At 45.7% G+C, this 26764-nt stretch overlaps 1 protein-coding gene across 4 annotated transcripts in view; it reads left to right on the plus strand.

Annotated features, from left to right (window-relative positions):
- opn4a (opsin 4a (melanopsin)) overlaps window positions 1-26764 on the plus strand; it is a 101637-nt gene that overhangs the window by 69103 nt on the left and 5770 nt on the right. For 2 of the 4 annotated variants that reach the window (XM_048563751.2, XM_048563753.2), the window contains exon 11: window positions 8191-9807. In XM_048563751.2, the coding sequence (XP_048419708.2) occupies window positions 8191-8382 (192 nt within the window). In that variant the 3' untranslated portion in view covers window positions 8383-9807. Of the gene's footprint in view, window positions 1-8190; window positions 9808-11986; window positions 12048-26764 lie in introns of those variants that run through there. The other 2 variants (XM_059640357.1, XM_048563752.2) reach the window with 2 other exon arrangements.

The following is a 26764-nucleotide window of genomic DNA, read 5'->3' on the forward strand; positions in this document are numbered from 1 at the left end:
CACGCAGAAACACCAACACATAGACATACACGCAGAAACACCAACACATACACACAGATACACCAACACATAGACATACACACAGAAACACCAACACATACACATACACGCAGAAACACCAACACATGGACATACACGCAGAAACACCAACACATAGACACACACGCAGAAACACAAGACATGGACATACATGCAGAAACACCAACACATGGACATACATGCAGAAACACCAACACATAGACATACAGGCAGAAACACCAACACTTAGATATACACGCAGAAACACCAACACATACACATACACGCAGAAACACCAACACATAGACATACACACAGAAACACCAACACATACACATACACGCAGAAACACCAACACATACACATACACGCAGAAACACCAACACATAGACATACACGCAGAAACACCAACACATACACATACATGCAGAAACACCAACACATACACATAGAAACACCGACACATACACATACACACAGATACACCAACACATAGACATACACGCAGATACACCAACACATACACATACACGCAGATACACCAACACACAGACATACACACAGAAACACCAACACATACACATACACGCAGAAACACCAACACATACACATACACGCAGATACACCAACACATAGACATACACACAGAAACACCAACACATACACGCAGATACACCAACACACAGACATACACACAGAAACACCAACACATACACATACACGCAGAAACACCAACACATACACATACACGCAGAAACACCAACGCATAGACATACACACAGAAACACCAACACATACACGCAGATACACCAACACACAGACATACACGCAGAAACGCCAACACATAGACATACACGCAGAAACACCAACACATACACACAGATACACCAACACATAGACATACACACAGAAACACCAACACATACACATACACGCAGAAACACCAACACATGGACATACACGCAGAAACACCAACACATAGACACACACGCAGAAACACAAGACATGGACATACATGCAGAAACACCAACACATGGACATACATGCAGAAACACCAACACATAGACATACAGGCAGAAACACCAACACTTAGATATACACGCAGAAACACCAACACATACACATACACGCAGAAACACCAACACATAGACATTCACACAGATACACCAGCACGTAGACATACACATTCACGAACACACACACTCCTGCATACAGAGACACAGATATCAATGTACCAATATAGGTACAAACCTGACATTTCCTGTGTCCAGTATAGTTCAATATCTTTTTGTGCAGTACAGCACACTTTGCCACACATTACAGATGAAAATTACAACTGCGACCTACATTTCATCTCCGAAATTCTTCACATATACTGCCTCACAGATTTGGCACAGGTTCCAGCCTTTGAGAGTCTGGGATAAAGAACCAACAGAGAAAGCCTGCAAGAGGGCAGAAGAGAGGGGGAGAGATTAAATGACAGAAATGTTGGTGATACAATCTATGCAATAGATCCACAACCTGTGACATCTCAGTGTGCCAGCTGAGGGGACTTTACTGTTCTGCTCAAGCTGGTTTCATTCAATATCCATCTAACACTGATAATGGTGAAAATAACATATTTAAAACTGCACTGTTTATTTTTATGTCGAATGCTTTGGAACTTTTCAGTCACAACATGATCTGATGGGTTGATGATGCTAAAATGGTACTTTGAATCATTAACAGCTAGTGTCATGGGATTTGTGGGAATGTTACTAATTGATTATTCATAGGAAAACCACGGGTGGTAATTATACATTGTTACCAGCAGAGAAATATAACATACTGAAGTTGCAAGTTATTAACCCAGAAACTTGTGTTTTGAATATTCACTGACAAATATGTAATATATATGGGCGATATTCCTCTGCTCATTGTCTTACATGAACTGAGTCCAATTATCTACATGGATCACCCACTTCAGAGCATGTTAAGGGGCTTGTGCACCAGTGATGTAGGATTGCCAATGCAGAACACATTGAAGTGCACAAGCTGTCCGGTAAAACATCCTGTGTCTTGGAAAATCCCAGACAATATCATAAACCAGAGCTTTACTACTTGGTATGGTTCTTAAGAATTTGGTGCATGCTTCTCTCATAGTCCCAATGCATTCACTGGATATCTTATGGTACACTGGAGATTATAGGCAGACATATATGCAGGGTTAATGGGAACTGCAGATGCTGGAGAATCCAAGATAACAAAGTGTGAAGCTGGACGAACACAGCAGGCCAAGCAGCATCTCAGGAGCACAAAAGCTGATGTTTCGGGCCGAGACCTAGAGAGGGTCTCTGATGAAGGGTCTAGGCCTGAAACGTCAGCTTTTGTGCTCCTGAGATGCTGCTTGGCCTGCTGTGTTCATCCAGCTTCACACTTTGTTACCTTATATATGCAGGGTTATCCATTTTGATAACTATATTCAACTTGATACACACATTTGGAGAATTGCAATGTGACTTGCAGAACTTTAGATGGCAACAAGAACATACTCCATTCATTAGATCAGCAGTTTTGGAAGGCTTGATGTCACTATTTTAAAACCATGGCGTTCTTTAACATTTTAGTTTTTGGAAAATGGGCACAATTGGTATTTTGTTGCCCTTAAGAAGGTAATTATGGGGTCTTGTCTTGAAACTCTGCAGTAGTATGGTGAATCGGACAGACAGGAATTCCAAAACCATTGACTCAACAATGGGGGAACAGTGTAACATCTCCAGGCTGTTGTAGGATTTAGATTCAAATTTATTTATTCTCACATTTACTAAGTATGGAATACAGAAAGGCAGTGAAAAGTGCACAAACTCACCATTCACAGAGCTGAAAGGTAAATAAGAAAAACAAAACACAGATCAGAGCCATTAAAGTCATACAATGAGGCAGGTGCTGCCCCAAACACGAGGATGCTGTTGCCGCCTCTCCGGCCATGTCACAGCACCGAACACTGACCGCTCCCTTACTGACCATCTCACTCTGCCGACCACTCCCTTACTGACCATCTCACTGCTGACCACTGCTGCCTTACTGATAATCTCACACCGCCGACTGTTGCTGCCTCTCCGGCCATCTCATACCACTGACCACTACTCCCTTACTGACCATCTCACACTGCCGACCGCTGCTCCCTCACTGACCATCTCACAGCTTCGACCGCTGCCGCCTTACTGACCATCTCACACCGCCGACCGCTGCTCCCTTACTGACCATCTCACACCGCCAACCGCTGTTCCCTCACTGACCATCTCACACCGCCAACTGCTGCTCCCTTACTGACCATCTCACACCGCCGATCGCGGCTCCCTTACTGACCATCTCACAGCTTCGGCCGCTGCCGCCTTTCAGACCATCTCACACCGCCGACCGCTGCTCCCTTACTGACCATCTCACACCGCCGACCGCTGCTCCCTTACTGACCATGTCACCACCGACCGCTGCTCCCTTACTGACCATCTCACACCGCCGACCGCTGCTCCCTTACTGACCATCTCACACCGCCGACCGCTGCTGCCTTACAGACCATCTCACACCGCCGACCGCTGCTCCCTTACTGACGATCTCACACCACCATCCGCTGCTCCCTTACTGACCATCTCACACCACCGACCGCTGCTCCCTTACTGACCATCTCACACCGCCGACCGCTGCTCCCTTACTGACCATCTCACACCGTCGAACGCTGCTCCCTTACTGACTATCTCACACCGCTGACTGCTGCTCCCTTACTGACGATCTCACACCGCCAAACGCTGCTCCCTTACTGACCATCTCACACCGCCGACCGCTGCTCCCTTACTGACCATCTCACCACCGACCGCTGCTCCCTTACTGACCATCTCACACCTTCAACCGCTGTTCCCTCACTGACCATCTCACACCGCCAACTGCTGCTCCCTTACTGACCATCTCACACCGCCGACCGCGGCTCCCTTACTGACCATCTCAGAGCTTCGGCCGCTGCCGCCTTTCAGACCATCTCACACCGCCGACCGCTGCTCCCTCACTGACCATCTCACACCGCCGACCGCTGCTCCCTTACTGACCATGTCACCACCGACCGCTGCTCCCTTACTGACCATCTCACACCGCCGACCGCTGCTCCCTTACTGACCATCTCACACCGCCGACCGCTGCTGCCTTACAGACCATCTCACACCGCCGACCGCTGCTCCCTTACTGACCATCTCACACCACCATCCGCTGCTCCCTTACTGACCATCTCACACCACCGACCGCTGCTCCCTTACTGACCATCTCACACTGCCAACCGCTGCTCCCTTACTGACCATCTCACACCGCCGAACGCTGCTCCCTTACTGACTATCTCACACCGCTGACTGCTGCTCCCTTACTGACGATCTCACACCGCCAAACGCTGCTCCCTTACTGACCATCTCACACCGCCAACCGCTGCTCCCTTACTGACCATCTCACCACCGACCGCTGCTCCCTTACTGACCATCTCACACCGCCGACCGCTGCTCCCTTACTGACCATCACACACCGCCGACCGCTGCTCTCTCTCCAGCCATCGCACACCGCAGACCACTGCTGCCTTACTGACCATATCACACTGGCTACCGCTGCTCCCTTAGTGACCATCTCACACCGCAGACCGCTGCTCCCTTACTGACCATCTCACACCACCAACCGCTGCTCCCATACTGACCATCTCACACCGCCGACCGCTGCTGACTCTCTGGCCATCTCACACCGCCGACCGCTGCTGCCTTACTGACCATCTCACAGCTTCGACCGCTGCCGCCTTACTGACCATCTCACACCGCCGACCGCTGCTCCCTTACTGACCATCTCACACTGCCGACCGCTACTGCCTTACTGACCATCTCACACCGCCAAACGCTGCTCCCTTACTGACCATCTCACACCGCCGACTGCTGCCGCCTTACTGACCATCTCACACTGCCGACCGCTGCTGCCTTACTGACCATCTCACACCGCCGACCGCTGCCCCCTTACTGACCATCTCACACCACCATCCGCTGCTCCCTTACTGACCATCTAACACCACCGACCGCTGCTCCCTCACTGACCATCTCACACCGCCGACCGCTGCTCCCTTACTGACCATCTCACACCACCGACCGCTGCTCCCTTACTGACCATCTCACACCACCATCCGCTCCTCCCTTACTGACCATCTCACACCGCCGACCTCTGCTCCCTTACTGACCATCTCACACCACCGACCGTTGCTCCCTTACTGACCATCTCACACCACCATTCGCTGCTCCCTAACTGACCATCTCACACCGCCGACCGCTGCTCCCTCACTGACCATCTCACACCACCGACCTCTGCTCCCTTACTGACCAACTCACACCGCTGACTGCTGCTCCCTTACTGACCATCTCACACCACCATCCGCTCCTCCCTTACTGACCATCTCACACCGCCGACCTCTGCTCCCTTACTGACCATCTCACACCACCGACCGTTGCTCTCTTACTGACCATCTCACACCACCATTCGCTGCTCCCTAACTGACCATCTCACACCGCCGACCGCTGCTCCCTCACTGACCATCTCACACCACCGACCGCTGCTCCCTTACTGACCATCTCACACCGCTGACTGCTGCTCCCTTACTGACCATCTCACACCACCGACCGCTGCTCCCTTACTGACCATCACACACCGCCGACCGCTGCTGTCTCTCCAGCCATCGCACACCGCAGACCGCTGCCGCCTTACTGACCATATCTCACTGGCTACCGCTGCTCCCTTAGTGACCATCTCACACCACAGACCGCTGCTCCCTTACTGACCATCTCACACCACCAACCGCTGCTCCCTTACTGACCATCTCACACCGCCGACCGCTGCTGACTCTCCGGCCATCTCACACCGCCGACCGCTACTCCCTTACTGACCATCTCACACCACCGACCGCTGCTCCCTTACTGATCATCTCACACTGCCGACCGCTACTCCCTTACTGACCATCTCACACCACCGACCGCTGCTCCCTTACTGACCATCTCACACCACCGACCGCTACTCCCTTACTGACCATCTCACACCGCCGGCCGCTACTTCCTTACTGACCATCTCACACCACCGACTGCTGCTGCCTTACTGACCATCTCACACCGCCGACCGCTGCTCCCTTACTGACCATCTCACACCACCGACCGCTGCTCCCTTACTGACCATCTTACACCGCCGACCGCTGCTCCCTCACTGACCATCTCACACCACCGACCGCTACTGCCTCTCCGGCCCACTGTAGCCACTGAGCACTGCTGCTTGAGGGGGTGACTTGGAGGGGTACCTCAGCGGTGTTCCAGCTATCTCTGTCCTTGCAGCTGTAGGTATTGTAAGGTTGCTCCTCTTCATGAGAAAATTAGATCAGAGGTTCAATCTCAGGAAAAAACATTCATCATTTCAAAGTTTGTGCACCTTTTGAATGTTCTACTCCACAGGTTTGTGAATGTTACAGCATTTTGTATTACTTCATGTATTCAAGACAGTCAGATTTTTGGTCTCTCAGGGACCAGGATCTGGGTTCAAATCCTACCCTGGCAGATGGTAGAATTTGATTTCAATAAATATCTGGAATTAATAGCCCAATGATGACTGTGAATCCATTGTCAAGTGTTGAAAAAATCCCATCTGGTTCATTCATGTCCTTTAGGGAAGGAAGCTGCCATCCTTTCCTGGTCTGGCCTACATGTGACTCCAGACCCACAACAATGTGTTTGACTCTTAACTGCCCTCTGGGCGATTAGGGATGGGGCAATAAATGTTGACGGCATCCTGTGAATCAATAAAGGAAATGATTGTGGTTGTTGAAGGTCAGTCATCTCAGCTGCAGGACATCTCTGGAGGAATTCTACAGGGTAATTCCTAGGACTAACCATCTTCAGCTGCTTCATCAATGACCTTCCCTCCATCATTATGTCAGATGTGGGAACATTTGCTCGTGATTGCACAATGTTCAGCATCATTCACGACTCCTCAAACACTGAAGCAGTCCATGACCAAATGCAAAAAGACCTGGACAATATCCAGGTTTGTTCTGATAAGTGGAAATTAACTTTTGGGCACATAATTGCCAATTTCCAAGAGGCAAGGATCTAACCATTGCTATCCATCATCATTCAATGCAACCCCCATCACTGAGTCACTCACTGTCAACATCCTGGGTGTAACCATTGACTAAAAATTGAATGGATTACTCGTATAAATCCTGTGGCTACAACAATAGGTCAAAGGCAAGGAAGCCTGTAGTGAGTAAGTTACCTCCCGTCTCCTCAAAAAAGCCTGTCCACCATCTACAAGGCACAAGTCATGAGAGGGAGGGAATACTCCCCACTTGCCTGGATGAGTGTAGCTCTAATAATGCTCAATGAGTTTGACACCACCTAGGACAAAGCATCCGAATTGATTGGCACATTTACAAACATTTGCTCTGTCCGCTACTGACATGCAATAGTAGTAACGTGTACTTTTCACTGTATTTTGTAACAAGATACATGTGACAATAAATAATTCAAATAAATACTATCTACAAGATTCACTGCGATAGTTTGCTCAGGTTCCTCATGCAGCACCTTCAAAACCCATGACCAGAGGGTGAGGTCAGCACCACCACCTGCAACTTTCCCTCCAAGCTACTTACCATCCTACCTTGGAAATACATTATTGTTTCTTCAGCATTGCTGAGCTAAAACCCTGGAACTGCGCTCCCCCATCTCACACAATGGCATTATGAGTATACCAACACTAAATGGATTGCAGTGGTTCAAGAAGGCAGCTCACCAATACCTTTGCCAGGAGTAATTAGGGATGGTAATAAATGCTGATCTAGCCAGCAATGTCCATGCCCCATGATTGAATGAAAAGTGAATCCATGGTGTGCCAGTTGTGGAAGTCATGTGTATTTGGGCTCTCAGATGGACTTGGAAAGGACTTCGCTGAAACAAGATTATCTCCTTAACTAACAAGTACTGCACCTTCTAAATCCTTATTATTCATGTAAGGGATGGGCATCAAATGAAGAATGTGGACAAATCGTCAAAGTAGAACATTTTTACTGTTTGAATTGGATCATTCTTGACCAGCAATGAAACGCTGACTAATTTCTCTTGCTTGATTCTTTGTCTTGTCCAGGTGGCCGGAAATCTGGATGATGTCACACTGAAGAAGGTCGATGTGGCTTTGGTGCAAGCTGCCTGGACCCCCAGCATCATCCTCCCTCACAATAGCAACCCTGGCAGCAGCCAGTCTTCAGAGGCCAGCTTCAGTGCCATGTATGAAACGAGCATTCTTGGGAACCAGCAATCCACACTCCCAAGCCAGTGACAGCCAAGGTGCTGCAATTGCTACTTGAACTTTTACCCCATTCAAGTTAGTCGTACAAAAAGCCACCGGAGTATTTGCAAAGACTTAAGATCAGGACAGTTTCTGTAGTGCAGTGTACTAGATGTTCAACATAAAGCTTTGAGACTATTAGGAACATTCCACAGGCTGACTGGTCCAGTGTTCTTTGCACTTAACCCAAAGCTGAGCAGTTTATCAGCATTAACAAAACCATGAGGTGCCCAAAGTGGCTACACTGTCCTGAACCAAGAAATGTATGATTTACTAGTGAAGTAGTAAGTGAGAGACAGGACAAAGTTCAGGAAGGAGAATTGGACAAATTGTGAGCTTATACCATAAGGCAAAGCCAGGTTTGTGTTTCATAGATTGGAGAAGGAAGATCAAACTTGGGGAGCTGTGAACTTCCATTTTCTTTGGAGATGGTGTAAAGTAGGAGATGGTGTGGTTAGTGTTGGCTTGAATATAGTGAGGTTGCAGCATGGAGAAACAGTATGTAAAATGGTGTATTCAGAAAGTCAGACAATGCTGGCAGCACCCTGCCCCCAACCCAATCAACCCTAATGACGAATCCTAGGATCTCATGATCCAATTATAAATGGATCATGCGGAATCATTCAACCAGCAAGTAAACAATAAATTACTGTATTAATGCAATAACCAGTGAGGATCCTAATCTCAGAATGTTTGGCAACGCATTCAAACATGCAATACATCAACTCGCAGACTTTTGAAAATATTGTGGAAAAATGGGATTGGTCCATTTAGAAATTAAAATGTCCAGAAAGTGACCTGCATTTTTTAAAATCATAGGTTATTCCATTTAAACACAAGCATTTTTCTCTCTATTCCAACGTTTAGTTTGTTGGGTCCTGTGTGAATTTGACATTCCCGTTAGGATGACTACAAAAAGATGCTACAATTCATTAGAGTGGTATTAGTGGGACATTGAATAGGTATTTCCTTGCTGTGCATTTTCAACATCAGTTCATAGAAACCCTGCAATGTGGAAGCAGGCCATTCAGCCCCAGTGAGTCCACACCGAAGAGTATCCCATCCAGACCCATCCTGCTGTAACCCCACATTTCCCATGGTTAATCCACCTAACCTGCATGGCCCTGGATAGTATATGCAATTTAGCATGGCCAATCCACCTAACCTGCACACCTTTGGACTGTGGGATGAAACCGGAGCACCCAGAGGAAACCAACGCAGACACAGGGAATGTGCAAACTCCACACAGACAGTCACCCGAAGGTGGAACTGAACACTGATCTCTGGTGCTGTGAGGCAGCAGTGCTAAACACTGAGTCACCGTGCTGACCATTCTGGGGATTAAACACAGATGACACCTTTTCTCTCAGATTACAACTATTAGGAGTATAGACAAGGCTCTGCTACCAGGAAACTGTCCCTCCTGCTTTCATCTTTTGGTGCTACAGAGTGTGAACATGAATGATAGAGTTTGAGCATCCATGCTCACTCAAACCTGTGTCTGCAAACAGAAGCTTTAAAGCTTCTTTAATGTTCAGATACCCTCTGAGCAATCTGTATTTGCTAAGTTTCTGCTTTCAATCACAGGAAATAGCAAATTCCTTTCATTCATTTCTTCTCCTCATTCAAGAGTTCAGCTCCTATTGAGCACTCTGTGCAGCAAGTATTTGTTGTTAATGGGCCCAGATACCAGGAGGAATGTTACAGGCTTTTTAGATAATGAGACATTTCTATTGACACTGTGCATGTTGGCACAGGCAACATCTGGAAAACAGGTATATTTGTTTTCAAGTTAGAACTCCAGGATGCCATTCTCTATACCTTCAAGCCTTTATTCAACAGCTCAAAACCTCATTATTGTTGGATTTCTTTTGTTTATTCTCTTGTGGGACATGGGCATTGCTGGCTGGGCCAGTATATATTGCCCATCCCTGGCTGTCCTTGTGAAAGTGATGGTAAGCTGCCTTCTTGAGCCGCCATAGTCCATGTGCTGCAGGTTGACCCACGATACCCTTAGGGAGCGAATTCCAGGATTTTGACCCAGTGACACTGAAGGAACAACAATATATTTCCAAGTCAGGATATGAGTGTCTTGGACGCAAACCCCCATTTACCTACTGCGTTTGTCCTTCTAGATGGGTTTGGAAGGTGCTGTCTAAGGCACCGGTGAATTTCTGTAATGCCTATTGTCGACAGTACATGCATACTGCTACTGAGCATTTGTAGTGGAGGATGTAGATGCTTCTGGACATGGTGCCAGTCAGCAGGTTACTTTGTCCTTGATGATGTCTAGCTTCTTGAGTGTTGTTGGAGCCAAACTGATCCAGGCAAGTGGGGAATATTCCATCACACTCCTGCCTTGTGCCTTTTAGCAAGTCAGGAGATAAATTACTCGCCACAGTATTCCTAGCCTCTGACCTGCTCTTGTAGCTATTGTATTTATATGGCAAGTCCAGTTAAGTTTCTAATCAATGGTAATCCCAAGGATTTTGATAGGAGGGGATTCAGTGATGGTAACACCATTGAAAGTCAAGGGGTCGTGGTTAGATTATCTCTTGGAGATGGTCATTGCCTGGCATTTGTGTAGCATGAATGTCAGTTGTTGTCTAAGTACTTTATGTCCAGATAGAAAATAAATAGAAAGTAAAGGAATTAATCATATTTTGTGGCATTTCGGAAGCCAACAGACAGCCATTATAGAACAGAGGCTTTCAACTATCAGATTATAAAGACAATAAACTTGGATTCTGTGGTTTTATTCCATATTGATTCTGTGCCAGGCCTGATTCCATCTGCCCTCATTAATGTGCACTCAAGGTCAGTGGATATTTCCTTGTGCTATGTTGTTTGAGTCTTTTCTATACAAAATCCATTGAATTCCTAGCCCAGTAGCTGTCCATCTTTTTTCAACATTCACCTATTCTTTCCCACGCTTATGTGGAATACAACCATAATTCCCATCTGTGTGCATCTAGCATTGTCTAACACTCCCACTTGTCATAGAATCCATACAGTGCTGAAGCAGCCCATCCAGGCCACCATGTCTGCACTGACCCTCTGAAGAGCATCCCATCTGCATAACCCTGCATTTACCATTGCTAATCCAACTAGCCTGCATTTACGTGGACACTACAGACAATGACCTAACCTGCTCATCTTTGGACTGTGGGAGGAAACCGGAGTACCTAGAGTAAATCCACACAGCTCAAACTGGAGGAACAACACCTCATTTTCTGCTTGGGAACCCTATAGCCCTCCAGACCCAATATTGAGTTCAATAATTTTAGGGCCTAAACTCCCTCATGTCCCAGCCCCCCAGCCCACACACCAGGCCTTGTTACACGTAGCCTGCCATGACACACACCCCTGTTGTTAGTCACTAACAGTGCCCATTAACAACTATTCACCCTCCCAGTCTGATCATTAGCAACTCCTTTGTTTTTCCAACTGTCTTTCTCTCACTTTGGGCTCTATTTACTCCCTACCCCACCCACCTCCCTATTTTCTGCACATAAACTGACATTTTCCCAGCCACCATCAGTTCTGGGGAAGGGTCACTGGACATGAAACATTAACTCTGTTTTCTCCTCCACAGATGCTGCCAGAGCTGCTGAGCTTTTCCAGCAACTTTGTTTTTAAACCCACTCAGACACAGAAAGAAAGTGCAAACTCCACACAGACAGTTGGCTGAGGGTGAAATTAAACCCAGGTCTCTAGTACTGCGAGGCAGCAGTGCTAACCACTGAGCCACCGTGCCAGCCAAAAATCCTGTTCAAGCACCGCAGTTCAACTTTTAACTGTTAAGATTGCCATTTAAGGACTGATTAGAAGGTTTTTGCACATTATTGCAAGCTTTGGGTCTGCCAGTTTTTGGGCTGACACTAAATTGGATGTTTGTGCAATAAATTGCCAGTAACACATTCCTTGAATTCATTATTGCTGCTACATTAAAATCTGGGGCATTGGATGAATTCATGTATGGGATTTTAGTTGCATCAAAGTAGCTGTCAGACAGTCTGAATGCTCCTTCATTGATACCTAGATTTTAATTATCGACAAATGGCATGATCTCTAGTTGACTAATTTTGTAAAGGTAGCCTACTGCATTCTATGTGGAACTATTCATTTTGGAGATTTAATTTGCATTTTGGCAGCAAAAGGGAAACATCTTTGACTGTATGTAAGTTATCAATAACCAAGGATCCAAGTTTATAGAAAATGGTTTCTGTTGTATGAAGTGATGAGAGTAACATTGACAAACACCTTATAGACTAGACCAAAAGTTGTATCATAAGGAAACATAGAAAATATGAGATGGAGTAGGCCATTCTGCCCTTCAAGCCTGTTCCAGCATTCAATGAGACCATAGCTGATCATCTAAACCTGATTCTACTTGCTCCCTATTCTCTTTGATCCCTTTAGCCCAAAGAACTTCAGATAACTAGGGCTGTGGATAGGGAAAAGAATAGTGGGGGAGGGAGGGTGTCCTTCAGTTGCACAGAAAATTACAGAAAAAGTTAAAGGTGGGGGCAAGCTCAGCAGAGGCTGTTAAAGTTTCCTGAGCAAGTAATAGGACAGAGAGTATGGAAAGGGTCAGGAATCTAACTTCAGTCACAGCAGATGAGTGGACAACTATGAGAAGGGGAGGCAGTCAATGCAGTGTAGGAGTTGGAATGTCATGTTGAGGTTGTACAGGATGTTACTGATAATGCCTTTTCTGGAGGACTGTGCCCAGTTATGATTGCCCTGTTATAGGAAGGATATTATTATGCTGGAGGGGGGGGTCAGAATAGATTTACCAAGATGTTGCAACAAAAGGAGGCTTTGAGTCATACGGAGAGGCTGGATACGCTGTGACCTTTCTCACTGGACCATAGGAGGTAGAGGGGTGACCTTATTGGAGTTTATAAAATCATGAGGGGTATAGATAAGGTGAATGGCCGGTGGCTTCTCCTTAGGGTGGGGGATTTTAAGATGAGGGGGCATATTTTTAAGGTGAGAGGAGAAAGATTTAAAAAATACATGAGGTACAACATTTTTTACACTGAGAGTGGTTCAAGTGTGGTCGAGGCTTGAATTGAATTGAATTGAAATGAATTTGCTTCATTGCCACGTCCTCAAGTTGAGTACAGTGAAAAGTTTATAAGTTACCAGTTACAGTGCTTCCAGAGGAAGTGGTGGATGAAGGTACAGCTATAACGTTTAAAAGCCTGTGTTCATCCCTCCTGATACCCTTGTCTTTTAAAAATGTTTGGAGGGATACGGGGCCAAGTGCAGGCAAGTGGGATTCCCCAGGTTTGAGACTGTAGTCGGCAGGCACTGGTTAGACTAAAGGGTCTATATCCACGCTGTATGACTCTATGACTGTGTGAATCTATGACTGTGTGATTCTATGACTGTATGACTCTATGTCTGTATGGCTCTATGTCTGTATGGCTCTATGACTGTATGACTCTATGACTGTATGGCTATATGACTGTATGGCTCTATGAGGGCAGCACGGTGGCTCAGTGGTTGGCACTACAGCCTCACAACACCAGGGGCCCGGGTTCAATTCCACCCTTGGGCAACTGTCTGTGCGGAGTTTGCACATTCTCCCCATGTCTGCGTGGGTTTTCTCCGAGTGCTCCGGTTTCCTCCCACAGTCCAAAGTTGTGCAGGTTAGGTGGATTAGCCATGCTAAATTGCCTGCAGTGTCCAGGGGTGTGTGGGTTATAGGGGGATGGGTCCGGGTGGGATGCTCCAATTGGCAGTGTGGGCTTGTTGAGCCAAAGGGCCTGTTTCCATACTATAGGGAATCTAATCTAATCTATGACTGTATGACTCTATGACTGTTTGGCTCTATGACCATATGACTCTATGACCGTGTGACTCTCTGACAGTATGACTCTATGACCGTGTGACTCTATGACCATATGACTCTATGACTGTATGGCTCTGACTGTATGACTCTATGACCGTATGGCTCTATGACTGTATGGCTCTATGACTGTATGACTATGATTGAGGGTGTTGTACCTAAATGCACACAGTATACTAAATAAAGTAAATGAGCTTGTATTACAGTGTGAAAATGGAAGGTAAAATGTTGTGGACAGACACGTGACTGCAGGAGAATCAGGGCTGGGAACTAAATATCTATGGATACACATCATTCAAAAGGATGGGCAGATAGGCAATAGAGGCAGGGTTGCCTTGTTAGTGAGAAACTAACTTAAATTGATAACAGGAAGTATTATACAGTCAGAAGGGTTAAAATCTCTGTGTGTAGAGTTAAGGAACTGTGAAGGATAAAAGACCCCGATGGAAGTTGTGTACAGGCTGCCTAGCCACAGCCAGGATGTGGGGCAGAAAATAAATCAGGAGATAGAAAAGGCAGGTAAGTGAGGCGCTATTACAGTAATCATGGGAGACTTCAACATGAGGTGGACTGGGAAATAAGATTGGTGGCACATCTCAAGAAAAGGAATGCATGGAATGTGGACACCAGCAGCAAACCAGAACCTCAAGAGAGTCAGTGTATGGAGATGACTATAATGACTATCACTAAGCAGAAGATGTGGCGGTAAGCTTAAAGGTTAGAAAGTGAATAAATCACCCAGATCGGATGGACTATACCCTGGAGTTCTGAGTGTTAAGGGCAGGTACTGGTGTGGATAGAGAATTAGCTGACTGGCAGAAAATAGAGAGAAGGGATAAAGAGGTCGTTTTCAGGATGGCAGCCCGTGGAGTTCTGCATAGGTCAATGTTGGGATCACAACTATTCACGTTACACATTGACGATCTGGACGAAGGAACTACAGGCGTTATTAGAAATAGTAGGAACTGCTGATGCTGGAGAATCTGAGATAACAAGGTGTAGAGCTGGATGAATACAGCAGGCCAAGCAGCATCAGAGGAGCAGGAAAGCTGATGTTTCGGGTCTGGACCCTTCTTCAGAAATTTTTCTGAAGAACTTTTCTGAAGAAGGGTCCAGACCCGAAAACGTCAACTTTCCTGCTCTTGTGATGCTGCTTGGCCTGCTGTGTTCATCCAGCTCTACACCTTGTTATCACAGGCACTATTACTAAGTTTGCAGATGACACAAAGGTAGTTAGAGGAGTAGGTCGTGTTGAGGAAGCAGTGAGGCTGCAGAAGGATTTGGACAGGCTAGGAAAGTGGGCAAAGAAGTGACAGATGGAATAAAATGTGGGAAAGTGTGAGGTTATGCACTTTTGAAGGATGAATAAAGATATAGACTATTTTCTAGACTATTTATGGGGAAAGGCTTCGGAAATCTCAAGCACAAAAGGAGTTGGGAGTCCTACTTCAGGATTCTCTTAAGATTAGCATGCAGGTTCATTTGGCAGTCAGGAAAGCAAATATAATGTTAGCACTTATTCCAAGATGTCCAAAATACTGCTGAGGCACTATAAGTCTGCGGTCAGACTGCATTTGGAATATTGTGGTCTGTTTTGGGCCCCGTTTCTAAGGAAGGATGTGCAGGGAGTCCAGAGGAGGTTTACAAGAATGATCCTGGGGCTGAAGGCCTTGTCATATAAGGAGGGATTGAAGGTTCTGAGTTTGTACTCGATGACGGTTAGAAGGATAAGAGTGGTCTAGTTGAAATTTACAGAATACTGAGAGGCCCAGATAGAATAGATGTGGAGAAAAAGTTTTCACTAGTAGGACAGACTAGGACCCGAGGGCACAGCCTCAGAGTGAAGGGATGACCCTTTAGAACTGAGATGAGAAGGAATTTGTTCAGTCAGAGGGTGGGGAATCTATGGAACTCATTGCTACAGAGGGCTGTGGAGGCCAAGCCATCGAGTGTGTTGAGATAGAGATTGATAGTTTCTTGTTCAGTAAGGGGGATCAGGAGCTACAGGGAGAAGGCAGGAGAATGAGTTTAAGAAACATGCCAGCCATGATCGAATGGCAAAGCAGACTTTTGGCACAGTGGCTCAGTGGTTAGCACTGAGGCCTCACAGCACCGGGGACCTGGGTTCGATTCCAGCCTCAGGCGACTGTCTGTGCAGAGTTTGCACATTCTCCCCGTGTCTGCGTGGGTTTTCTCCGCATGCTTCGGTTTCCTCCCACAGTCCAAAGATGTGCTAGCTAGGTGGATTGGCCATGCTAAATTGCCAGGAGTGTTCAGGGGTGTGTGGGTTATAGGGGGATGGGTCTGGGCGGGATATATCAAGGGGTCGTGTGGACTTGTTGGGCCGAAGGGTCTGTTTCCACACTGTAGGGAATCTATCTAAAACAGACTTGATGGGCTGAATAGCCTTATTCTGCTCCTATGTCTTATGGTTTAATATGTGCTATCCAAATGTATTTGAGTAGCATAATGAGTGAGGATCCAGACAGTGAAGTTGTTGAGCTGATAGCCTTGCATTCCTGTACATCTGTATTCCAGTGATGGCTTTCCTTTTAATTCTTCACATGTAGGTGATGTCAACAAGAGCAGCAAGTTTGAGACATCCATTGTTGGCATAATAAGGTGCTTTGGAAGTGGAAGTGGTTTGGATGGTTTGTTGCACTCTTCAGGTTTTGGCACTTGCCCCAGTGGTGTTGGGTTGCAATTCCAGGATACCAATAAGGGAATGCTGATAGATGGCCAAGATAGGATGATGCATTGCTTAGAGGGGAACTCTGGGGTGATGATGCTTCCATAGTATTGCTGCTTTTGTGCTTCTCAATGGCAGAGGTTGCGAGGGAGGGAGGTGCTATTGAAGCAAGCTTTAGTGAGCTATTGGATTGAGTCTTGTGGATTGCATATACCACAGCCACACTGCATTGGTAATAGTCAGCATGAATATTGACTTTGGGCCCGGATCAAACAAATTATTGTGTCCAGGATGGTGATGAGCTTTGTGAGTGTTTTTGAGGCTATACCCATCCGGGTGAGTAATGAGTATTCATCCAAGCCTTTAATTTGAGCTTTGTAGAATATATAGTGGAGAGGCTGTCTTGAACATAAAGACATGCTACACTGTAGAGTACCCAGTTTATGCCCTGTTCCTGTGGCCATGGATTTTAATATGACTGATCCAGCAAAACTTCTTGCCAACGGTGAGGCACACAATTTGGATAATGGGAAACTAAGTTGACAACCAAGGGCTTTCATTTAACCAGAGTGGGACTGAATACTGTACAGGGTGAAACACCTCATCACCCTCCCTTCTCAACTAGTGGACCATGGTTTTAGTTTGTCCTTTCTACAGGATACACCATAGCAACACACCAAGGCTTCTTTAGTGACACCAATTTGGATTTATAGGACATCTTTATTGTAATCAAGAGTGCCAAGGCACTTCATATGATTCGTGTCATCAAAGGATAAAGTGTGGAAGGCCATCCAAGATCATATATGATTGGTTGAGTGTAGAGAGAACAAAGGCATGAGTAATGGTCATCAGACCTGAGCTGAGAGAAGAGTACAGTTAGAAAATGGTAAGGAAGTGGATATAGAATTAGTGATGATGTGGACATAAGATCAGACATTTAGGGCGAAGTATGTCACTAAGGTTGTCTGATTTAGATTACTGTTATCAGAAAAAGGAGTGAAGAGTAGCTACAGAACTGAGCACCTCCAAAAACACTAAGCAGCACGACAATTTTCACATATTCTTCCATTCCTTCATTGCACTGGGTTATAGTTCTAGAACACTCTATCTAACAGCATTGTGGGTATACCTAAATTGCATGGATGCTTGCTGTTCAGCATGATCCAGCCACTATCTTCTGAAGGGCAATTTTTTTTATTTAACTCATTAACGGGATGAGGACACCACTGGCTAGGCAGCATTTATTGTCTGTCCCTCATTGCCCAGTGTCAACCATATGCTGTGAGTCTGGAGTCACATGTAGGCCAGACCAAGTAAGGATGGCACTTTCCTTCCCTGAAAGATATTAGTGAACCAGGTTTCTTCCCTGACAATTGCCAATGGATTCATAGTCATCATTAGATTCTTAATTCCACCACCTGCCGTGGCGGGATTCGAACCCAGATCCCCAGGATGTTATCTGGGTCCCTAGGTTAACAGTCCAGCGATAATGCCACTGGACCATTGCCTCCCCTCCGTTTATTGATGGCAGACAATAAATGCTGGCCTTATCCATAATGTTCACATCCCAACAACAGATTTTTGAATATGCTTACCCCTGTTCTCTTCCTGTTTCCGTCTCATAAACTTTCTCTCTCATTCACACTGTCATTACTCCTTCACCCACCTTCTTCTTATCCGCTCTATCCCCTTGCACCCGCTATCTGTGCCTCTGTCTCTCTAATCTTCATTTCTCTCTTTATCTTTTGCTTTTTCTCTCCCCCTCCTATCTACTTCTTCTTTATCCTTTTATCATCTCCTCTCCTTTGCCCCAGTTCTCCAGGGTGGTAAAGAAGGCATTTGGCACACTTGCCTTCATTGGTCAGTGCATTGAGTACAGGAGTTGGGATGTTATGATGCAGCTGTGCAGGACATTAGTTGGCTGTTTTTAGAGTACTGCAGGTATTTTCCCTGGAATGTCAGAGGCCGATAGGTGACCTTATAGAGGTTTATAAAAACATGGGGGGCACCGAAAGGATGAATAGCCAAGGTCTTTTTCCCAGGATGGGGGAGTCCAAAACTAGAGGGTATAGGTTTAAGGAGAGATGGGAAAGATTTAAAAGACACCCAACGGACAACTTTTTCACACAGAGGGTAGTGTGTTTACAGGATGAGCTGCCAGAGGAAGTGGTGGAGCTGGGTACAATTACAACATTTGAAAGGCATCTGGATGGGGACATGGATAGGGTGGGTTTAGAGGGATATGGGCCAAATGCTGGCAAATGGGACTAGATGAGTACAGATGAGTTTGGACTGAAGGGTTTGTTTTTGTGCTGTACAACTCTCTTACTCTATAACTCTCCCCTTCTTACATGATACAAGCCCTGGGAACTTCAGGGTTCAGAAAAGTGGATAGTTCACTCATGACAGGATGGAATTTAAGATAATAAAATGTGAGGCTGGATGAACACAGCAGGCCCAGCAGCATCTCAGGAGCACAAAAGCTGACGTTTCAGGCCTAGACCCTTCATCAGAGAGGGGGATGGGATGAGGGTTCTGGAATAAATAGGGAGAGAGGGGGAGGTGGACCGAAGATGGAGAGAAAAGAAGATAGGTGGAGAGAGTATAGGTGGGGAGGCAGGGAGGGGATAGGTCAGTCCAGGGAAGACGGACAGGTCAAGGAGGTGGGATGAGGTTAGTAGGTAGGAGATGGGGGTGCGGCTTGGGGTGGGAGGAAGGGTGAGAGGAAGAACAGGTTAGGGAGGCAGAGACAGGTTGGACTGGTTTTGGGATGCAGTGGGTGGAGGGGAAGAGCTGGGCTGGTTGTGTGATGCAGTGGGGGGAGGGGACGAACTGGGCTGGTTTAGGGATGCGGTGGGGGAAGGGGAGATTTTGAAACTGGTGAAGTCCACATTGATACCATCAGGCTGCAGGGTTCCCAGGCGGAATATGAGTTGCTGTTCCTGCAACCTTCAGGTGGCATCATTGTGGCACTGCAGGAGGCCCATGATGGACATATCATCTAAAGAATGGGAGGGGGAGTGGAAATGGTTTGCGACTGGGAGGTGCAGTTGTTTGTTGCGAACTGAGCGGAGGTGTTCTGCAAAGCGGTCCCCAAGCCTCCGCTTGGTTTACCCAATGTAGAGGAAGCCACACCGGGTACAGTGGACGCAGTAAAGCACATTGGCAGATGTGCAGGATGGAATTTGTTGGTTTATTTAAGAACTTTCTTTACAAATGCTGTCAAACAGGATTAGATCGGTTTAGGATATCTGGTGAGCATGGATGAGCATGGATCGAAGGGTATGTTTCCTTGTGATAAAACTCTGACATCCAACAGAAGAAACTAAGTTACAGTTCTGGTCTTAGCATTCAATCACCAATCATGCACAACTATCTTGTAATCTCTTTATTTAAAAGTAAAGACAAAGAACACCTTTCACAACCTCAGGACCTTCTAACACACTTTGCAACCATTTAAATTCTTTTTGAGATGTATTCACTGCTGTAATGATGGAACATTAACACTTGCTTTTTAAGTGTGTCTTTGTTGGGTGGACAAAGTGCATTCATCAACCAGACTTGGGATAGACTATTCATTATGGATACAGTGAATACCAGTGCTCAGTAGTCATAGTTAAAGTACCTCCAAGCCAGATCAGTTTAGTTGGTAAATGTTATTACAGATAGAGAACAAACAGTAAAGTTGCCCTACTGCTATAGTCTTTTGTGGAAGATGGTGGTGAAGTGGTCATGTCTGTAGACTAGGAACCCAACCAATGCTGATGATATACATTCAAGTCTTATCATAGAAGCTAATGATGCTAAAATTCAGTTAATTTGTAATATTTAGGAGGTTGGTCATCGTATGTCCTACTTAAAATCCTTTAGAGCATGAGTTTGGTCTGTCGACCGACATGTGATTCAAGATCTATTGTAATGTAATTGGCTTTTAACTGTGCAAGTTAGTTTAGCAATCATGGGAACCTCAAGCTAAGTAATAAATGCTAACCTTACCAATAATACCATCATCCCATAAAGGGTAACTCAGCCACCTGAGAGAGCTCTAGGACATTGGCGAGTGTAACTCAGCAGGGGACTGCTGCAAAAAACGTCTCTTGAGAATTAAAATTATTGAGAAGGAACAAGGGAGGATGGTAAAGGGAACAGTTGGTCATATAGCACAGCAAGAGTGAGAAAAGGATCAATATTGGGACACATGCTTTGAAATTTAAAGGCCTTGACAAATGGATTGAGCTCAGAACTGTGACATGTTTGCATTTCCCAGACAAAAAGTGGCAAGATTTTGTTGTAAATGCTGCTAAATATATAATTAATTATTGTCAATAATGGCTGTTACTATATGCCTAATTAATCTGTGAACATCCTATACTCAGTGCTGGGATATCTTATTATTTTGAGGAGTAACCTATAACTCAGAATGCCCATCATTGAACTGAAGGTTGCATCAGATTGTCATCTTCTGAAGCTGCAGACCATTTCCAAGGTCCCTGCACTGTTGACTTTCTGATATCATTGGTGTCAGGTGAGTTCTCCTGCATACAAATATATTCTGAAAATACCCATTTGCTCTTTGTTTAACATTGGGTTCAGTCACCATCAGCTCAGTGTGTATTAGATCAGAGATAAACATTGTTTAGCATTGAGAAACAACAACTGGCATTTATGTAATGCTTTTAATGTTGGAAAACAGCCAAGAGCATTTAATAGACATGCACTAATACTGACTCAAAGAAGGAGGCGTTAATCCAAGTGACTAAAAGTCACTTGAGTCAGAAGGCTGTGGGTTCAAGTCATACACCGAAGAATTGAATATGACACCAACACTTCAACATGGTGCTGTGCTTTCATCTGAGATATCAAACCCAGGGCCCACTTGACCTTTCAGGTAGACATAATCTATCCCACAGCACTACTCAAAGAAATGAAAGAAAATCTTACACTGTGTCCTGGCTAACAGTAAACTCTTACCCAATAATGTTAAAAAAACAAATTATCCCATCTTTATAACATTGCTGCTGGTGGTACCTCGCTGCATGTATATTGGCTGCAGATTCCCACATAACAGTGAGCACTATACTTGAAAGTACTTCATTAACGGGATATCCTTAACTTGTGAAGGTTGAATACAAGTTTCTCATTGTGATTAGGCCTCACTAACTCAGACACTAAGAGGCTGTAAGAGAAGGTGAATTCTAGCCAGCCCACACATTATACGCTCGCTATGCTCAATCAATTCTCCCAACTAATTCTATTGATGGCTGAATAGTAGGCACTCATGTCAGCTGCAATCTCATTAATTTCAGGACTAATTGAAAATAAGCCACATTTGAGACTGTTTGCAGTTAGTACCTGAGGTTGCTTTGATGGCAAATGTAGATTCATGAATGTGATTATAAAAAACTCCTTAAAACATGTTTGAGGAACAAAAAATTAAAATGTGAAATATTAATACTTTGATCATAAAAATCATCATATTAAAAGAGATTTCACCCTAAACTGATATTATAAAGGCTTCTTTCCAGATTGTGGTATCATAGGGAAATGAATGTATTGAGGAATGACCAGTGTACCACCTGCAATGGTTCAGAGAGTTGACAGCATTAAGTTCCTGGATAACTGATGACCTCCCTTAGAATTCCCATGTAGACGTGATGGTCAAGAAGGCACAACAATGCCTCTCCTCGCTCTGGTGGCTGAGGAAATTTGACATGTCCATAAGGACCTTTGCCAATTTTTACAGGTGCACCACAGAAAGATTTTTATCCAGGTGCGTAACAGCTTGGTATGACAACTGCTCTGCCCTGGACTGTAAGAAACTACAGAATGTTGTGTACAGAGCCCAGTCCATCACGGAAGCCAACTTCTCATCCACAGACTTCATTTACACATCTCATTCCCACTGAAAGGCTGCCAAAATCATCAAAGACCCATCCTACCATGGCGATGCACTCCTACAATCTGTTCTGTCAGGCAGGAGACACAGAAAACACACCAGCAGGCTGAAGAACAGTTTCTTCCCTGCCACTATTAGAGTGATGAATAGACTCTCTAACTTCAAATAATAATGATCTTGTTAATGTTGATCTTGTCTAGCGCACATCCTGTTCAGTGTAGCCTGGATACCTTGCTCTGCCCCAAGTTTTATTTTCACCAAATGATCTGTATACCCTTGCTTACTATGATCTGCCTGTGCTGCTCGCAAACAAAGCTTTTCACTGTAGTTAGGTACACATGACAATAAATCAAATCAATCAATCGATCGATCAATTAGTGGACACAAAGTCATAGTACATGGGCATGCAATTCTCTCATATATATTTGTTTGTGGGGCATGTTGCCCAGTGATGGTGCAGACACAGATAGTAATCCCCCCAAATAAATCTCTATCATTTATCTAATTTAAGTGGACACCCTGTTTTAAATATATGAACCATACATTAATTGTATCTGCAACTATTAATTCTGTAAGCAGTAAGAAATTAACCAAGGGGTAGGAGGTATTCGCAGGAGTGGGGATGTGGGGGTTGGGTTTGCTACAGGATGGAGCCGGTGGGGAACATTGAGATCAGAGATAATGGGAACTGCAGATGCTAGAGAATCCAAGATAATAAAGTGTGAAGCTGGATGAACACAACAGGCCAAGCAGCATCTCAGGAGCACAAAAGCTGACGTTTCAGGCCCAGACCCTTCATCAGAGAGGGGGATGGGGTGAGAGTTCTGGAATAAATAGGGAGAGAGGGGGAGGCGGACCGAAGATGGAGAGAAAAGAAGACAGGTGGAGAGGAGAGTATAGATGGGGAGGTAGGGAGGGGATCGGTCAGTCCAGGGAAGATGGACAGGTCAAGGAGGTAGGATGGGGTTAGTAGGTAGGAAATGGAGGTGCGGCTTGAGGAGGGCAGCAACCAGCTTGTAACTGATGTCCATTTCCGGCCCACCGACTACCATAACTACGTTAAATACACCTGCTCCCACCCACCCTCCTGCAAAAATTCCATCCCCTATTCCCAATTCCTCCGCCTCCGCTGCATCTGCTCCCACGATGAGGCATTCCACTCCCGCACATCCCAGATGTCCAGGTTCTTCAAGGACCGCAACTTTCCCCCCACAGTGGTCAAGAACGCCCTTGACCGCATCTCCCGCATTTCCCGCAACACATCCCGCACACCCCATCCCCGCCACAAGCACCCAAAGAATATCCCCCTCATTCTCAAACACCACCCCACACCTCCGGATACAATGCATCATCCTCCGACACTTCCACCATCTACAATCTGACCCCACCACCCAAGACATTTTTCCATCCCCACCCTTGTCTGCCTTCCAGAGAGACCACTCTCTCCGTGACTCCCTTGTTTGCTCCACACTACCCTCCAACCCCACCACACCCGGCACCTTCCCCTGCAACCGCAGGAAATGCTACACTTGCCCCCACACCTCCTCCCTCACCCCCATCCCGGGCCCCAAGATGACTTTCCATATTAAGCAGAGGTTCACCTGCACATCTGCCAATGTGGTATACTGTATCCATTGTACCCGGTGTGGCTTCCCCTACATTGGGGAAACCAAGCGGAGGCTGGGGGACCGCTCTGCAGAACACATCTGCTCAGTTCGCAGTAAACAACTGCACCTCCCAGTCATGAACCATTTCAACTCCCACTCCCATTCTTTAGATGATATGTCCATCATGGGCCTCCTGCAGTGCCACAATGATGCCACCCGGAGGTTGCAGGAACAGCAACTCATATTCCGCTTGGGAACCCTGCAGCCCAATGGTATCAGTGTGGGCTTCACCAGCTTCAAAATCTCCCCTTCCCCCACCGCATCCCAAAACCAGCCCAGTTCGTCCCCTCCCCCCACGGCATCACACAACTAGCCCAGCTCATCCCATCCCCCCACAGCATCCCAAAACCAGCCCAGCCTGTCTCTGCCTCCCTAACCTGTTCTTCCTCTCACCCATCCCTTCCTCCCACCCCAAGCCGCACCTCCATTTCCTACCTACTAATCTCATCCCACCTCCTTGACCTGTCCGTCTTCCCTGGACTGACCTATCCCCTCCCTACCTCCCCACCTATATTCTCCTCTCCACCTATCTTCTTTTCTCTCCATCTTCGGTCCACCTCCCCCTCTCTCCCTATTTATTCCAGAACCCTCACCCCATTCCCCTCTCTGATGAAGGGTCTGGGCCCGAAACGTCAGCTTTTGTGCTCCTGAGATGCTGCTTGGCCTACTGTGTTCATCCAGCTTCACATTTTATTATCTTAGCATTGAGATCCCTGTCTGGTTTCAAACTTTCTTCAGCAGTCAGATTTCAAGGCTCAATACCCATTGGTCAGACATGTAGCTGATAATAAACCACCAGGGAATGAGTCTAGTATGATTCATCAATAGACAGACACTTGAGGTGTGACCACACATAATGGATGGCTTAATGGCATTATGCGTTGTGTTAAAATATGTAACACTAAAGTTTAAAGAAATTAAAAGTGTTATAGATCTCTCTCTGAGCCTCACTCCACAGCAGCAAAACAACCAGACAACAAGTGAATTGAAGATAACAAAGTGTGTAGCTGGATGAACACAGCTGGCCAAGCAGCATCTCAGGAGCACAAAAGCTGAAGTTTCGGGCCTAGAATTGAAGTGCTTCAGTAAAGCGATACTGTTGCAAACTGATCCATACAGTGATCTACACAAAGTACTGTGTCTATTCCTAAACATTGAGATATAAATGATAAACCACAAAAGTGAGCTTCACAGTGAGGTGTGTGAAATGTATCATAATGTGTTTCAGTGAGGAGTGTGGAGTGTGTCAATGAGTTACCAGTCCCAGGTATGGGGTGTATCAGAGACAATTGGGAGAAAAATGTAGGATGCATCGAAAGTGAAACAATGGTGTGTGTCACAGTACTATTTGTGGGATAACAGCAGAGAGTGTTACAATGAGGGATATGTAGTGTGTCGAAGTGTTACATTGAGAGATGTGTGGTAAACCAGAATGTAAGAATGAGGGGTCTATTAAAGTTTAACAGTGAGGTGAGTGTGGTCTATTCTCGCGTGATAGTGAGAAGCGTGGGTCATCTGAGTATTACCGTGAGGGGAATGGGATATGTCCAAGTGAGGTTTGGAGTATACAGAATTACAGTGAAGTGTATGGGATTAATCCATCAGATACACTGAATGGTGTATGTAATATTACTGAGGTACAGTGTGGAGTGTTCACTATATCAGTGTATTACAGTGACATGTGAGATGCATGAAATATTCCAGTGTAGGATACGGGTACATCAGGGTGTTACTGTGAGACATGTCGGGTATATCAAAGTATTGCTCTGTGCTGTGTTACAGTGAATGTTAGAGTACAATAGTATGGTAAATCTATATAAGCAAATAATTTTGGGGAAATATTTGTTTGAGTTAATTCTGCTTTTAATTCTGATGCTAGTTATTGTGAGTCACTAGTTAATTTGGTTATTCACGTGAATAGTTTTAGAAAGCATAGATTCAATTTCCTCTTTGAAAGTTTACAGATAATTGAACTTGCACCATCTTGGAAATGAGCTTTGGATTTGGCTCATTACCCAATCAGAAAATGTTTTTGAACTTTAATAATTTGCCTTGATTCAGTCACTCCTGCCTCTGAGTCAGAAGGTTCTGAATTTCTGTCCTGCCTCAGTGACTTGAGCACCAAATCGAGGCTGACATTTCAGCTCAGTACTGAGGGGATGCTGCATTCTCAGAGGTAGAATGACAGTGGCTCTTAGTGTCCTGGTCAGTCTTAACATCTCAACCAACAACCTTCAGCTGCATCATCAATGATCTTCCCT

Source organism: Stegostoma tigrinum, chromosome 37, assembly GCF_030684315.1.
Source record: "Stegostoma tigrinum isolate sSteTig4 chromosome 37, sSteTig4.hap1, whole genome shotgun sequence".
NCBI classification, from domain to species: Eukaryota; Metazoa; Chordata; class Chondrichthyes; order Orectolobiformes; family Stegostomatidae; genus Stegostoma; species Stegostoma tigrinum.